The 14,129-nt window shown below is 54.0% G+C and overlaps 1 protein-coding gene across 2 annotated transcripts; it reads left to right on the top strand.

The window, feature by feature from the left end:
- Positions 1-2,392: 2,392 nt before the first annotated feature.
- Positions 2,393-13,308, top strand: KLHDC4 (kelch domain containing 4). Of its 2 annotated transcripts, none has more exons than XM_077310124.1 (12): positions 2,393-2,551; positions 3,135-3,226; positions 3,462-3,540; positions 4,060-4,158; positions 4,824-4,960; positions 5,490-5,582; positions 7,358-7,517; positions 9,552-9,621; positions 10,001-10,209; positions 11,037-11,448; positions 11,909-12,037; positions 12,503-13,308. In XM_077310124.1, the coding sequence occupies exons 1-12, from the start codon at positions 2,453-2,455 to the stop codon at positions 12,676-12,678; spliced, it is 1,755 nt and encodes a 584-aa protein (XP_077166239.1). In that variant the 5' UTR covers positions 2,393-2,452; the 3' UTR covers positions 12,679-13,308. The 2 variants fall into 2 exon arrangements, with proteins under 2 accessions (XP_077166239.1, XP_077166238.1); XM_077310123.1 differs by having other exon boundaries at positions 12,500-13,308.
- The last annotated feature ends 821 nt before the right edge of the window (positions 13,309-14,129 follow it).

Below are 14,129 nucleotides of genomic sequence, written 5' to 3'. Positions count from 1 at the left end.
CACGAGGCAGGAAGCTCGTTCCCAGGAGGGACAACCTGGAATCCTCCCCGTCTTGCTTCTGGACCCATCAGCGGGAGAAAGGCTCCCTCTCCCGGACCCAGGGGGGCTTCAGGGATGCCCATGGGGCTGCCTTTGGCCTCGGAACCTCTTTCTCCAGGTCCACTGATCCTTCCTGCAGACTTCCCAGTGCCAGGCTCCAGGTGGGGCCTGGGGATCTTCTGGGATTACGGCTGATCTCCAGAAGGAGAAGTTTCCTTGGAACTAACCGCTGCTGAGGTCTTTCCTCGTCACAACCCCCCAGGCTCCTCAAGCTCTGCCCTCCAAGCCACCAGGAATTTCCCAGCCAGCCCCACACATTCCAGAAAACTGTGCCCTCTGCCTCCTGCCCCCTAACCTGCAAAGAAACGAAAGGGAAGCGCTCTGCGGAAACAGTGGCCTTGCAGGCTTCTGATAAATTGTTTTGTTGCCCAAACCAAGGGGCACTTAGGGGGCTTTCGATACAGCTGTACACGTGTCCCATGGCTGAGATGTACCAGGAAGGCAGAAAGACGGCTGAGCTGAATCTGCAGGAATGAAAAGCGATGGCTAGTTCCTTTCGTTTCTGTCTCATGCAAATGACACCAAAAACCGCCCGAATAATGCTAAGAAGAATTGTTTTCTTATACCCTGCTTTTCTCTAACCGAAGGAGTCTCAAAGCAGCTTACAATCTCCTTTCCTTTCCTCTCCCCACAACAGGCACCCTGTGAGGGAGGGGAGGCTGAGAGAGCCCTGAGATTACTGAAGAAGAAGAAGAGTTGGTTCTTAGATGCTGCTTGTCTCTCCCAGGAGTCTCAAAGGGGCTTCGAATCACCTTCCCTTCCTCTCCCCATAACAGACACCCTGTGAGGGAGGTGGGGCCTTTCTGCAGAGCCCACAATTCATTCAGCAGCTGGATGAGCACCCATGTAGAACAGCCTGTCTGCTTTTCACGCAGACATCCTGTCCAGAGAGAAGCACAGGAAAGCCGCTTCAAGCCACACCAAGGAACGGCCGCCACAAAGACCAGAGATGTCCACGTGACGTGGGAGCAGGAGAGGCCATCTTGTAGGAAAGGCATGCTGGAAATGTGACAGGCAGGTGCCCTCCCTTCCCAGGAGGCCTGGACATCAAAGCCGGCCTAGACATAAAAGGTCCGGGGCATTAATGGCCTATTGAATGTGGCCCGACTTGAAACAACAAACATAAAGCTCCGCTTCTCAGACTGACTCCCAGTAAGGACAACACGGCCTCGTTCACAGGAGAAGCGGCCATCTGCAAACGCTGGCAAAGTCTGATCTTCTCGGTCAGCAGATTCTCTCTATAGATACGCATTTGTGTCCACAAAGGCAAAGGAAATCTCATATGTGTAGTTATGCATGGGGGCATCTCCCGCCAAGCGTGCAGACGGGCCAGTCTAAGGCAAAGAGATCTCTGAGGATAAAGTGATCTCCCGGCTGCCACAAACGCATCATGGGCCACTCACTCCGGTTCAAGGGGCCTTCTTTCTGTTTGGGGGCAGGGGGTCCCCATGAGCTAAACTTGCAGATCTTTGGTGTCCTTGGCTGCTTGGCGTTTGGCCAGGGGTGATGGGACGGGGAATCTGGGGAGACCACTGTGCTCTGGTGGTGGAAACTGCTCTCAAGTGCCACCCACGTAAGGGTTTCAAGGTAAGAGTTGAAGAAGAAGAGTTGGTTTTTATATCCCATTTTCACTGCCAGAAGGAGTCTCAAAGCAGTTTCCAATCGCCTTCCCTTTCCTCTCCCCACACCCTGTGAGGTGGTGGTGCTGAGAGAGCTCTGTGAGAACAGAACTATCAGGACTGTGACTAGCGCAAAGTCACCCAGTGTGGGTGGGTGGGTGGGGAATCAAACCCGCCGCACCAGATTAGAAGCTGCCGCTCTTAACCACCACACCAAGCTGGCTCTCGGATGGAACCCCTCTGGACGTCCTTGGGGTGGGGGGTCTCCGGTCCCCGTTCTGCTTCCCTCCGGAGATCTGAGCCTGGCCAGGGCCCCCCAGGCCCAGGCAGGCCTGCTGCTGGGGAAACGAGCAAGGGTTATATCCTGGCGCTCAGCTTGGCATGCAGCGCCCCATTGGCCCCGTGGCCCCCAGGTGATGTCCCCTGGGCTGAGCCTTGGGGTGGATGCAGAAGACCTCCTTGAGAACTGGGGTGGGTGGGGGGGTTGGTTTCAGGGGTCCAGCGAGGGGCCCTGGAGGGCCGGCCCAGCATGAGCCTTTCCCCTAAGCCGCCCATACACTAGCATAGCTGCAAGGGAGCCCCGCCCATGACTGCGCCAGGCAATGATCCTCCGCGCCAGCAGAGGGCGCCGCCGGGCGGGAGCGGAAGCGGAAGCCGGGCGCTCTGGGGCTCCCGCCCTCCCTGGCCGGAAGTGGCGTCAGGGGCTCCGGCGGAGGCGGCACGTGGGCTTCGGGATGGGGAAGAAGAGCCGGAAGGAGCGGCGGGCCAGGGGCGCCGAGAAGGCCGCGGCCAAGCGGGAGAAGAAGGTCTCCAAGCGGGGCAAGAAGGAGGAGGTGAGGCCGGCAGGCAGCCATCCGTCCGGGGCTGCGCAGGGGAGGAGGGAGAGGAGGCTGTCGGCCCTGGGGGGGGGGCGTGGGGCGGAGAGCCCGCCCTCCAAAGCAGCTGCTTCCTCCGGACGGGCTGGGCGGTGAAGGCTGCAGTCCCGTCGGGATTCCGGGAGATCTCCCGGCCCCGCCGGGAGGTTGACAAGCCTAAGTTAGAGTGTCAGGGGGAAAAGATCTGACTTCAGATCGTGGTTCAGCCACAGAGCTCGTCCAGTGGCTTTCGGCTAGGCTTGCTCGGTCTGCCTGGCCCACCTCGCAGGGTTGTTGTAATGCAAAAGCGGAAGTAGGGGTTCTTGGGTGCCGCCTGGAACTCTTGGAAGGAACGTAGGGATACATACGTATGGAATAAATATTAAAGGTGTGCAGGAGCCCATGGGACGGGGAACGGCAGAAGGGATGTTTTTGGTGCAGAGTTTCCACAGTACATTACCCAGAATTGGCCCTGCTCACCTCCGCTTTCTAAGCATTCCCCAATCCAATCCCTTGTGTGTTGCACAGAGAAACATGCAGCCGGTTGGTCTTTTGTTTGCAGGAGGACCTTGAAGCTCTCATTGCTGAGTTCCAGACTCTGGATGCTAAAAAGACGCAAGTGGTAGAGACCAGCTGCCCACCGCCTTCGCCCAGGTAAGAGGCATCCTGCTGTTTTTATTGATCATCCCCTTCAAATTTTGGACCTGCTTCCAGGGGACTTGTTGGGAATAGGCTGTTGGGGATTGAACCGGGGACTTTTGCGTGCCCAGCCGATGCTCTAGCTGCACAAAACCATAGCCCCCCCAACCCTTTCTACTGGTGTCCGTAGCACATGTTCTGCCCATCCTGCCACTGATTCCTGCTCCTTTGCCTTTTTTTCCTGCCTCAGGCTCAATGCATCTTTTTCTGCACATCCCGAGAAAGATGAGCTAATTCTGTTTGGAGGTGAATATTTCAATGGCCAAAAAGTAAAGTATACCATTTTGTTTATTCTTCTGCCTCCTCACCCCCTCTTCCTCTAACACGCTTTACTTTGACTTCTGTTTTCTTCGGATGTTACATGAAATGTTTAGTGGGAAAAGCTGACCCCAATGAAGAATATAATTCAATCCCAAAAGCTTGAGCACACAAACTGCCTTGTTCTGAATCAGACCCTTGATTCCTGTGGGCTAGGCTAGCAGAGAACCCAGTATGTTTCTTAGCCAGTCGGGATTTGAACTCTGCTTTCCCTGGCCCCATCCAGCACTCTAACCAGTACCACACACTGGTTTTCAGAATTCCTCAAAGAGAGGTGTCTGTTCTGGGTTGTGCCTTTCTTGGAAGCTTCTCTCTGCTGTCCTGCCACTGTGATCTATGCCTGTGCATGCCTGTGTGTCTACAAAGCTTTAAAAATGGGGTGGGCTGTAAAATAAGAGAATAAATTAATGAAGGTGTCCCGCATGGGGAACTTTCTCTTAATAGCCGCCTGCCTTTATGTCTCCCGACAGACCTTCCTCTACAACGAGCTCTTTATTTACAACATCCGGAAGAGCAGCTGGACTAAAATCGACATCCCGAATCCGCCTCCCCGGCGCTGTGCACATCAGGTAAAACCTTTGAAGACCTGAGGTCCCCCCATCCCCCCCCCCCTCTATAAGACACCTTTTCTTACGGGGTGGAAGTCGAGAGAAATGTTTCAACTGTAACCTACTGCCTGTTGTAAACGGCAGTGCCCAGAAGATGTCACTCTGCCAGTTTTTCCAAAAGCAAAGCGTCCTCTGGAATCACAATGGGCTTGCCCCTTTCATTCAGGCCAGCAGCCATGTTGGTCTGTGAAGCGATAGAGCAAAATGCTAGTCCGGGAACACCCTTCAGACCAACAAAGATTAGTTCTGGGTGTAAGCTTTCATGTGAACCTGCACCTCTTCAGATACATGCTCGCATGCACATAAAAAACCTTATCCCTGGAATTAAACTTTACTGGCCTTCAAGGTGCCACCGGGCTCCCACTTGGGTCTAATTACTCCTTAAATGTTTTTCTTTCTTTTCAGCTAGACATGCTGACTTTTGGAGCAAATGAAGATGTACCTTCTCCCCTTTCTTTTCCTTTTGCTTCCAAACACCCATCCATGTTTGGTTTGATTCTGTTGTGCGCTTTCCTCCCTTTCAGCCTTGGCCCTCCAGGGTTGCTGGAATGGGGGAATGGACAAGCTTTGCGTGCTAACAGGGAGGCACCTGGTGATAACTTGGACTCCCTCTTTTTCTCTGGCAGGCCGTGGTGGTGGCCCAAGGCGGTGGGCAGCTCTGGGTGTTCGGGGGCGAGTTTGCTTCACCGGATGGGGAGCAGTTTTACCACTACAAGGACCTTTGGGTCCTCCACTTGGCCAGCAAGACATGGGAGCACATCAAGTAAGTGATGGGCCCTGCCATGCATCCTAGACTTTGCTCCACACTGCTCTCAGAGGGGGCCACGCTCTTCCTGACGCCTGAAATCTTTCACATGGAGTTGCTGGCAGTCGGTCCTGGAGACGAAAGTCTGCCAAGCAATTGCTCCGCTCCTCCTCTAATGGCTGCTTAGTGCATCAAATTGGCCTGTCCTCTCTTCGCTTCCCCCCTGCCATAAAAATGCAGTAGCGGAATGTCAATTCTCCCCCCCCCCACACACACACACACAGAGAGGAGGGCCTCCAGCCCCACAGCACAGATGTTGGAGGTCTTCCCAAGGAGGGGGCGGAGATGCATTTTGTGTCTGATAAAGAAAACAGACCTAGGCAAGGGGGGGGGGGGGGTTGCCTGCCGTGAAGGCCAACTCTGTGCCTCCAAAAAAGAACGGCCAAGTGGGCAGGTAGGCAGGCAGGCGGGGATTCCGAAGTAGCCCTGAGGAGGCTGTGGTCAGAAGTGGGTTTGCAGTGGCTCAGCCTGCCTGCCTCTCTTTCAGGGCTCCCGGGGGGCCTTCCGGCCGCAGCGGACATCGCATGGTGGTGTGCAAGAGGCAGCTGATGGTGTTTGGCGGCTTCCACGAGAGCGCCAGGTGGGTCAACTGTCGGTTCGGGCTCTTGCAATGATCTGATGGAGGCCCTGCAGACTGGGGCCCTCTTCCTCCTCCACAGTCCCCACCCTGGTCTTCCTGCTCTGTCGGGGTGGCAAACCACAGAGCCCAGGACAGGCTGGAGCTAGAGCTGCCTCACCTCGCATGAAGAATTTGGAGGGGGGCAGAGGGGAGGGTCCGCTTTGATTATTGGGAGATCAAGATGATTCACGCCACTGTCTTCCCCGTGACTGGGTCTGGTGTAAAAGCTGTCAGGAATTGTGATGCCAGAGGAGAGTTTTGCAGATGAGACGGACAGCCCAAAAGACAAATCAGTGGGCTCCAGATCAAATCGAGCCTGACCTCTCCCTGGAAGTTAAAAGGACTAAGCGGAGGCTGTCAGACTTTGGTCACGTCACAAGAAGACGGGAGTCAGCCAGAAAAGACAGTCAAGCCAGGAAGAGTCGAGGGCCTCAGTCCTTGAGGTGCCCTTGGACCCTAGCTCAAGTGTTTTTAGAACTTGGTGCAGACTGGGCTGCCACTCACTTTCCTCCTGCAGAATCAGCTGCCTAAATTCTGTTTTTTTTCCCGAATCAAGGTGTTCATAGAATCATAGAACAAACCATAAACTAACCAGAAGGGCCTTAGCTCAGAGGTGGAACATCTGCTTGGCATGATGAAGGTCCCCGGTTAAATCTCTGGCAGCTCCATTTTAAAAGGACCAGGCAGGAGGGGATGGGAAAGACCTCCGCCTGAGACCCTGGAGAGTGGCTGCCCCTCTGAGTAGGGGAGGGTGACCTTGGTGGACCAAGGATCCGATTCAGGATCAGGCAGTTTCCTGTATGCCAAAAGGAACTTTGTTCTGGTTCAGCACCAAGGCCAGCAGCCCCTGGAGGGAGTAGAATCCAAGTTGATTTTAACGTAAAGTATTTATGATCCTCCTCCCCCCCCCCCCTCGACTTCCGAACAAGCATTTTGATGGCTGCAGGGCTTTGGAGGTGAAACTAACATGGGCCATTCCCAGATAAATACTGCAAGCAGAATGCAAGAGTTTTTTTGTTTTACATGCCTGCTTGAACATGTAACTTCTTTTTTTTTAAGGAGGTTTGGATTCTACACCAGCCCCTATTAATGAATTGCTAAAAACAGAGCTTCTGCATTCAGAAGCAGTATACCTTGAACTAATTCCCAGATGCTGGAGACATCTGAGGGAAGAGCTCTTTCTTTGCCACCTAGCTTGCAAAACTCCCAGGCCCACCCATCCAGAAGAAGAAGAGTTGGGTTTTATCACCTGCTTTTTTTTACAATTTCCATCCCTAACTCTGCCCACAACAGACAACCAGTCTGGCAGGTGGGGCTGAGAGAGCTCTGAGAGAACTGTGACCGGCCCAAGGTTGCCCAGCTGGCTGCATCTGGAGGAGCAGGGAATCAAGCCCAGTTCTCCAGACTGAAGTCTGCTGCTCTTTAAACACTGCACCAAACTGACTCTCGGAATCTCATTTTTTCCATAAGACCAAAACAAACCTAGGCCTGGTAAAGCGCTTGATGAAGCACTTGATGTTCTCTTGGTGAGCTTCAGGTTGCCTGTTTCCCACCCTGGAAAAGTAAAGGTCTGCAAGCCCAGGGGTGGGAGTGGGGGGCATGAAGAGGCTCCTGATGACCCAGAAGCCGGCTTGGCAGTTAGGGTGCGTGCAGAGTTCCTGGGCTCTGCTGGGAACAGCAGGCGCTGCTGAGGCATTCCCTGCTGTCTCACCTGTTTCTTCTCTTATTCCCCTTAGGGATTACATCTACTACAATGATGCTTATACCTTTAATCTGGATACCTTCGCCTGGGTCAAGCTGGCTCCTTCAGGGATGGCCCCGTCTCCACGGTCCGGCTGCCAGCTGGCCACCACTCCCGAAGGCCACATACTCATCTACGGCGGTTACTCCAAGCAGGTGAGGGGTTCCCGCTTTCCCGGGCAAGGAGCAGTTGTTTGCTAGATGCTTAAGAAGCCATTTCCTGTCCCTGGTGGGTTGGTAGACTGGCTGAAAGCGATTGGCAGGGTTCCTTGTTCACACAGGTCTTTGAGGCTTCAAGAGCCAGCTGGTACAGCTCAGCCCAGTATAACCCCCCCCCCCCTGCGGCAGAGGTTGTCTGAGCTGAGTCTGTGTGGGACTAAGGGATCGTCCTTGCCCTTCGGCGCTGCAGGAGAAGCCAAGCCAACCCCAGGCTCAGGCTAGCTTTAAAAAGATGCCTTTTTCTTTTCCGTCTTGAACATTAAAAAATGCGAGATTTTCAAAAAAATCCCTGATCCTAATGCTATACCAGTATTTGGGTTTTTTTGGCAATGCCGAATTTTTTCCTGTTCCAATAGACCAGAACGGGGGTAGGGGGGGCATTTTTTTTTCTACATCTCTTCTTCACACATGGAAGAGGCTGAGCTGATTGTGTGGATCTGCTAGATTTCAGACTGCAGAAGCAGCCTGGGAAACCTCCCTGCAAGAAGAAAGCTAGCACAGGAAGCTGAGGAAGTGCTGGATTTCTGCTTTCAAGGAGTTTTTGTGTGTCACAGAACATCCAACGCCTCGCCCACCACTTGCAGCTTGTGTAAATCAGGTGCTGCAGGAATTCTTGTATTATTATATCACTCTCGCTATCCTGGTTTTATTAGGTGTTAACTTTTTTACAGCTGTGTGACTCTGCTGGTTTCATTCTCCATTGCTTTTACGGCCGTCTTATCGGCTGTTGCTGATCTCATGGGTGACTTTTTGTTTTAGATTATCATACTTTATGTAGGCTGGAGGTCCTCTCTCAAGGCTTTGAGAAAGTGGAGAGTTTGCAGAGGAGGAATTTACTTAAATAAAGATCAAGAGCTGCTGTTGTTTTTTGTCAGCCAGGCTGAGGAACACGGTGATTAAAACATCATAAAAGGAGGTTTTTCCTGCTTGGCTCCAGGGCCATAAATTCGCCCTATTTCAGTCCTCTCAAGAATAGGAAAAGGGCAGTGAAGGAGGCACGGAGCCCGTCTCTGTAGGGCCTGGAAGCAGAGCTCATTAGGAGCTAATTCACTGGATCCGCCAAGGGGAGCATCTTCCAGAGTCGTGCTGTTTGTTGCCGCTGCCTTCCCTTCTGCTTCATTAGCCGAGGATCTGAAACGGATCCACGGTCCTTTCCTTAATGGAAAACGAGGCACTGATGGAGATCCGAGCCCGGGCCTTATCCTGCCCCTTCCCAAGGGCTCTGGGTGGGTCTCTGTGGAAGCCACCCTTAGGGACAGGGCCTGGCTGAAAGACCATGGGGAGATGCACAGGGTTGAGCCGATTTTGGGGGCGCCCCACTTCGTCACCTCTCAGGTTTTCTGTTACAGCGTGGGCCTCTGCTGAGTATTGTTCTGCCCCCAGGAAAAATGCAAGGGGGCGAACGCATGAAGTCGTGTGAGCTGGAAACGAAACTTTTGTGAAGTGCAGAATTTCAGTCCAGGAGCACTTTGGAGAGCAAGAAGACTCCCATGTGATGAGCTTTTGAGAGGCAAAGCCCCCTTTCTTGGAGACGTTGACTCTCAGAAGTTTAGACCCTGAGAATCTTACTGATCTCTAAGGTCTGTAGGCCCAGGGGCGGCTGGTCCTGACTCTAGCTGCTGCAGACCGAGGCTCTTTGCCCTTGTCTTCCAGGAGCGGAAGCAGCATTGATGTTCATCTCCTTGAGGGCGGGATCTTTCCCTTCTTATCTGATACAGGCTGCAGAATGTGGTCTGTTCTGGTTCTAGCTTGTCAGAACAGCATGTTAAAAGTGGGAGTCTTAAAGGCAGCTTTCCGTGGCGGCTGCTCAGGTTCCGTGGCCTGTCGTGGTTTTCGTTTGGGCCCTTGCTGGGGCTGAGGCCTCCTCCTTTGGCAGCACAAATGTCGGGCCTTTGGCTGTCCTCCTGACTCTTCCAAGTTTGGGGAGGGAAACAGTTTGTAGTCCTGGATTCCTTCTTCTCTTTTTCCTAGCGAATCAAGAAGGACGTTGACAAGGGCACTCTCCACACGGACATGTTCCTCTTGAAGGCCGAAGGCTCAGGTGAGCAGGAGGTCTCGGGGCCACCAGGTAGCTGGAAATGGGAACGCAGAACTTGTCATCGCATTTCAGTTTTTGTTGTGGCGGCTTGGCTGGTCTGTGAGAGCCAGCTTGAAATGTTTTCTCTGCAGATAACCCTGGGTGAATGCGGTGACGGAGGGAGGGAGAGGGAGAAAATGTGATTTTTGTTTTGTTGGGGCCAGATTTACTTCTGAACACACAAAGCTGCCTCATGCGGAATCAGGCTGTCAGTCTGTCAAAATCAGTCTTGTCTGCTCAGACCTTGTGGCAAATTGCCACTGAAAGACCTGTGCTCCAGATGCTTCCTGCGGGAGTGAGTTCCACGGGTTAACGATGCTTCCATTCCTCTTGTATTTCTCAGACAAATGGATGTGGACTCGGCTTACCCCTTCTGGCGTGAAGCCGCCACCCCGGTCCGGCTTCTCGGTGGCTATGGGCCCAAACAACCGGTCCCTTCTCTTTGGCGGCGTCCATGACGAGGAAGAGGAGGAACGCCTTGAGGGCGATTTCTTCAACGATTTGTATTTCTACGACCTGGCGAAGAACCGCTGGTTCCCCGGACAGCTGAAGGTCTGGGGAATGGCCACAGTAATCCCCCTCCCCTGTTGAACGAGCCCACCTGGTGCATGGGTGATGACCCGATAATTTATGTGAATCCCCTTGAGTTTTTTAAAGCAGGGGTAGTCAATCTGTGGTCCTCCAGATGTTCACGGACTACAATTCCCATGAGCCCCTGCCAGCAACGCTGGCAGGGGCTCGTGGGAATTGTAGTCCATGAACATCTGGAGGACCACAGGTTGACTACCCCTGTTTTAAAGCACTGTTTTAAAGCACCTGTTTCATGTCACGAATGGGTGTTGACATTTTGCCAGGAAAACGACACGTTTAGGGCTTACTCAAAGCAGATAGCAAAAATATTCAACAATGGCAAATGCAAAACAAAATAAACCAAAATCATGTTGATCAGCTCACAATGCAAAGAAGAGCTGGTTTTTGATACCTGGCTTTTCAGTACCCAAAGGAATCCTAAGGCAGCTCACAAACACCTTTCCCTCCCTCTCCCCACAACAGACAGCCTGTGATGTCGGTGGGGCTCAGACAGCTCTGAGAGAACTGTTCTGTGAAAACAGCTCTAAACAGGACTGTGACTAGCCCATGGTCACCCAGCTGGCTGGAGGAGTGGGGAATCAAAACCGGCTCGTCGGATTAGTGGCCACCACTCTCAAACCAGTGTGTCTTGCTGGCTCTCAAGGAGGTCCTGGCCCCTCACCTCCCCCAAGGCTAATGCCAGATTTCCGCCAGCCTTTGTAGCTGATTCCAAACCTCGGGGGTTCTTCTTTCTCAGTCCCTGATAAGGCTGAGCCTTTCAAGTGCGGTTTTATTCCTGCTGTGACCAGGGGCCAAAGTCTGAGAAGAAGAAAAGGCGAGGACAGGGGGCAGACCCCTCCGCTGCAGTGTCCCCCGAGGGAGCCGGCGAACCACCTCCTGGCCCCATGGAGATCGTCAAGGAGCTGGTGGCGGAAGACGGGACCGTCATGACCATTAAGGAGACGATCTCGTGCCCCGCAGGGGAGCAGCAGAGCTCCGAATCGGAGGGGGAAGAAGGGGGCGCCACGGGAGCCGAGGCGTCTGGCCAGCAGGTGGAGCCCTGCCCACGCTCGAACTCCATGCTGGCGGTGAAGCACGGGGTGCTGCACCTCTACGGGGGGATGTTTGAGGTGGGCGACCGCCAGTTCACCCTGAACGACCTCTACGCCCTCGACCTGCACAAGATGGACGAGTGGAAGGTCCTGGTGGAGATGGACCCCAGTAAGCATTCGGATTGCCTTTTGCCGGCTGGGAGGGGGGCCGTCCTCACTGGACAGGCGAACTCCAGGGTTCTGCTTGGCTCTGTGCCTTTCTCGCTGGCAAGCGGAAGCCGGTTGACCCACACAGACGCTGGGTATCCCTGCGGTTCCCGTGGTCGGCCTTTTAAATAACGGCTGGCCCATGATAAGAGGGCAGAATGACAGATGTGCTCTTGTGGTGAATGTTCTTGCCGGTACGGGTCATATTCTGGAAGCACCATCATATTCACGGGCACCACCTTGGGGACCCCGGGCCTTGCTGTTTGTCTGCCCACGTGGTTCTGTGCTTCTGAACAGAAAGAAAACGGGGGGGGGGGGGGGGCTGAACACGGAAGTCTTTGCCCTGGAAACCCTGGCAAGGGTTTCTTACAATAGCAAAGTTTCTGTCCCCTTTTTAAATACCCCCTAAATGCTCATGGCAGAGACCCAAGAGTGGCTTGACGAATCCGAGTCGGACGAGGGAGAAGATGCGGAGGGCGCGGAGGGAGGAGAGGAGGAAGAAGACGACAGCAGCTCCAGGGAAGAAGAGGAGAGTGACGAGGAAGACGAAGGTGAGGGGCGCACTGTGAGGCTGTGACTTGGGGCATGCTGGGAAAGGGGGGGGGCATGGGCCTGCTCCAGCACTCCCAGCAGCCATTAAGCACTTCTGGGCCACCTCAGGCAGAAGCCTTGCTTTTACTTTTTAATCATTGTTCTCTCAGAGCTTGGCTTTATTGTTGCGTGCCTCTGGAAAGGCGCTAGGTCAGTCTTCTCAAAGTGGTGGGTGGTGGTGTCCTCTAATCTGGAGAGCCGGGCTTGATTCCCCACTCCTCCTGCTCCACACACAGCCAGCTAGGTGACCTTGGATCAGTTCTCCCAGAGCGCTCTCAGCCCCCCGACCTCTCAGGAGAGGAAGTGAAGGGGACTGCGAGACACAGTCCAGTCACCACCGAACGCAGGCGCAAGAGGGAATCGGCACTTCTGCTCGGGTTCTCACTGACCACCGGCTTTGTCTTTCCTCTTGTCCCCCACAGCAGAAGAGGAGGAGCACCCAGCTCTGCAGCACGGCGAGGACTACGAAGGCTATCTCTCCAGGACGGAGCAGTACTGGGTCAAGCTGGCCCGCCGGCACCTGGGTCCCGAGGCCAAGGAGAAGAAGGTGGTGAAAGTGGGCCACGCCATGGCAAAGACCTTCTACCAAGGCTCTGCTTAGAGGAGGACTCCCTGCCCCAAAACAGGCCAGGGGACCGAGGCGTGTGCTCCCCTCTGCTCACCACGGCTGGCACTGAGCATTACTTCCCACGTCCCGGAGGACAGAAACGCCTCTTTCTTGGGGCTGGCCTTGGTTGGAAGTCCTTTGACATGGGTGGCTGCAGTTCCTGAGCTGGTTTTCACAAGAAAACCAGAACTCAAGGGGCAGGTTGTGTGTGTTTGTATCAGGGGGGTGGCTCTTTGCAAACAGAAAAGGAGCTTGCTCACTTCCTACCTGCAGGGAGGAGTCGTCTCTTTTCCTTGTGGAAGAGCTTTCTGGCACACAGTCCGAATGGCGCACCCCAAATCAAGCCAGTGTGTTCACACCGTGCATGCAATTGCTTCCGTTCAGTATCCCCCCTCCCCACTCCCAGCCTGGGATTTCTCAGGACCATGTGCAGAGTACGTGCTCGAGTGGCGGAAATTAGGGGCAGAAATGCAGGAGACAAGTTGGGCAGAGTTGGTGGCTTCGGGGAACCGGGCCTGAAAGTCTGGTGATTCTTGTGGGAGGCCCGTTTGAGAACTGCCAGTACCTCTGATTCCCTCAGCCCGGGTCTCCGAGGACTTTGTAAATAAAACTTCCTTGCCTTCATTTGGGTGCGCTGTCTTTCTTTCTCTTTGTGAACTTGCTCTTTGGTGGTCTCCAGGAGGAGGGCATTTGAGGCAGCAGGCAGTGATCTCCCTTCCGGGGCAAGACTAAAGGGGGCCGTTGAGGGCCTGTCGCTTGCAGTGCCAAACTGACCCAGGAACTGGGGGATTCTTCGTCACTGGAAGTCCCTAAGGATTGGATGGATTCCTGCTTGTTGTGGATATTACAGTTGTAATTCCGGTGTTGGCAGAAGGGAGGACTCTTCAGGTTCTGAGATTAAATAAATAAAATGAGTTTTGCAGCCACCGCTGAAGAGCCAGAGAAGGGGGATTCCAGGGAAAGGATTTGGAATCCATTGTTTTCAGCACAGGCCTATTTGCAGATGTTCTCTCCGCAACCCCTCTTCCTTCCAAAAAGATCTCTCTGGCCTGGCCCTCCTGGCAGGGCATCCCCCAACAGTCTGGGCATTCTTGCAGCACGGAGTAGATTTTCTCTGTTGGATGACCTCTCTGGCTCTTCCTCTCCTGTGCCCTCCTGTAGCCAGGGCCAGGGTGGTGCAGCAGTTAAGCCATTGGACACAGATGAAGGAAACCCAGACTCCGATTCTCACTCTGCCAGTGCAGTAATGCCAGGTGATCTTGGGCCAGTCACGCACACTCAGCCTGACCCTCCCTCACAGGGTTGTTTTGGAGAGTAATTAAACAGAGGAGAGGCGAACAATGTAAAAGCATTGTAAGTGGGTCATGGATCGGGAACGGCTGAGGAGCAGGGCCCTAACCCCAACCACTGGCTGCTTGGGAATGAAAACTCGGAGGAAAGGAAGC

The sequence above is a fragment of the Paroedura picta genome, chromosome 14, assembly GCF_049243985.1.
Source record: "Paroedura picta isolate Pp20150507F chromosome 14, Ppicta_v3.0, whole genome shotgun sequence".
NCBI classification, from domain to species: Eukaryota; Metazoa; Chordata; class Lepidosauria; order Squamata; family Gekkonidae; genus Paroedura; species Paroedura picta.
The sequence above is the reverse complement of the archived record's forward strand: the minus strand, read 5'-3'. Positions and strand labels throughout refer to the sequence as shown.

Excerpts from the sequence above, each read along its gene's own strand:
- KLHDC4 (XM_077310123.1), top strand. The coding sequence starts at position 2,453 with ATGGGGAAGAAGAGCCGGAAGGAGCGGCGGGCCAGGGGCGCCGAGAAG. Across the intron at positions 9,622-10,000 it reads CTTGAAGGCCGAAGGCTCAG|ACAAATGGATGTGGACTCGG; the intron begins GTGAGCAGGAGG and ends TGTATTTCTCAG. Across the intron at positions 12,038-12,499 it reads GAGTGACGAGGAAGACGAAG|CAGAAGAGGAGGAGCACCCA; the intron begins GTGAGGGGCGCA and ends TGTCCCCCACAG.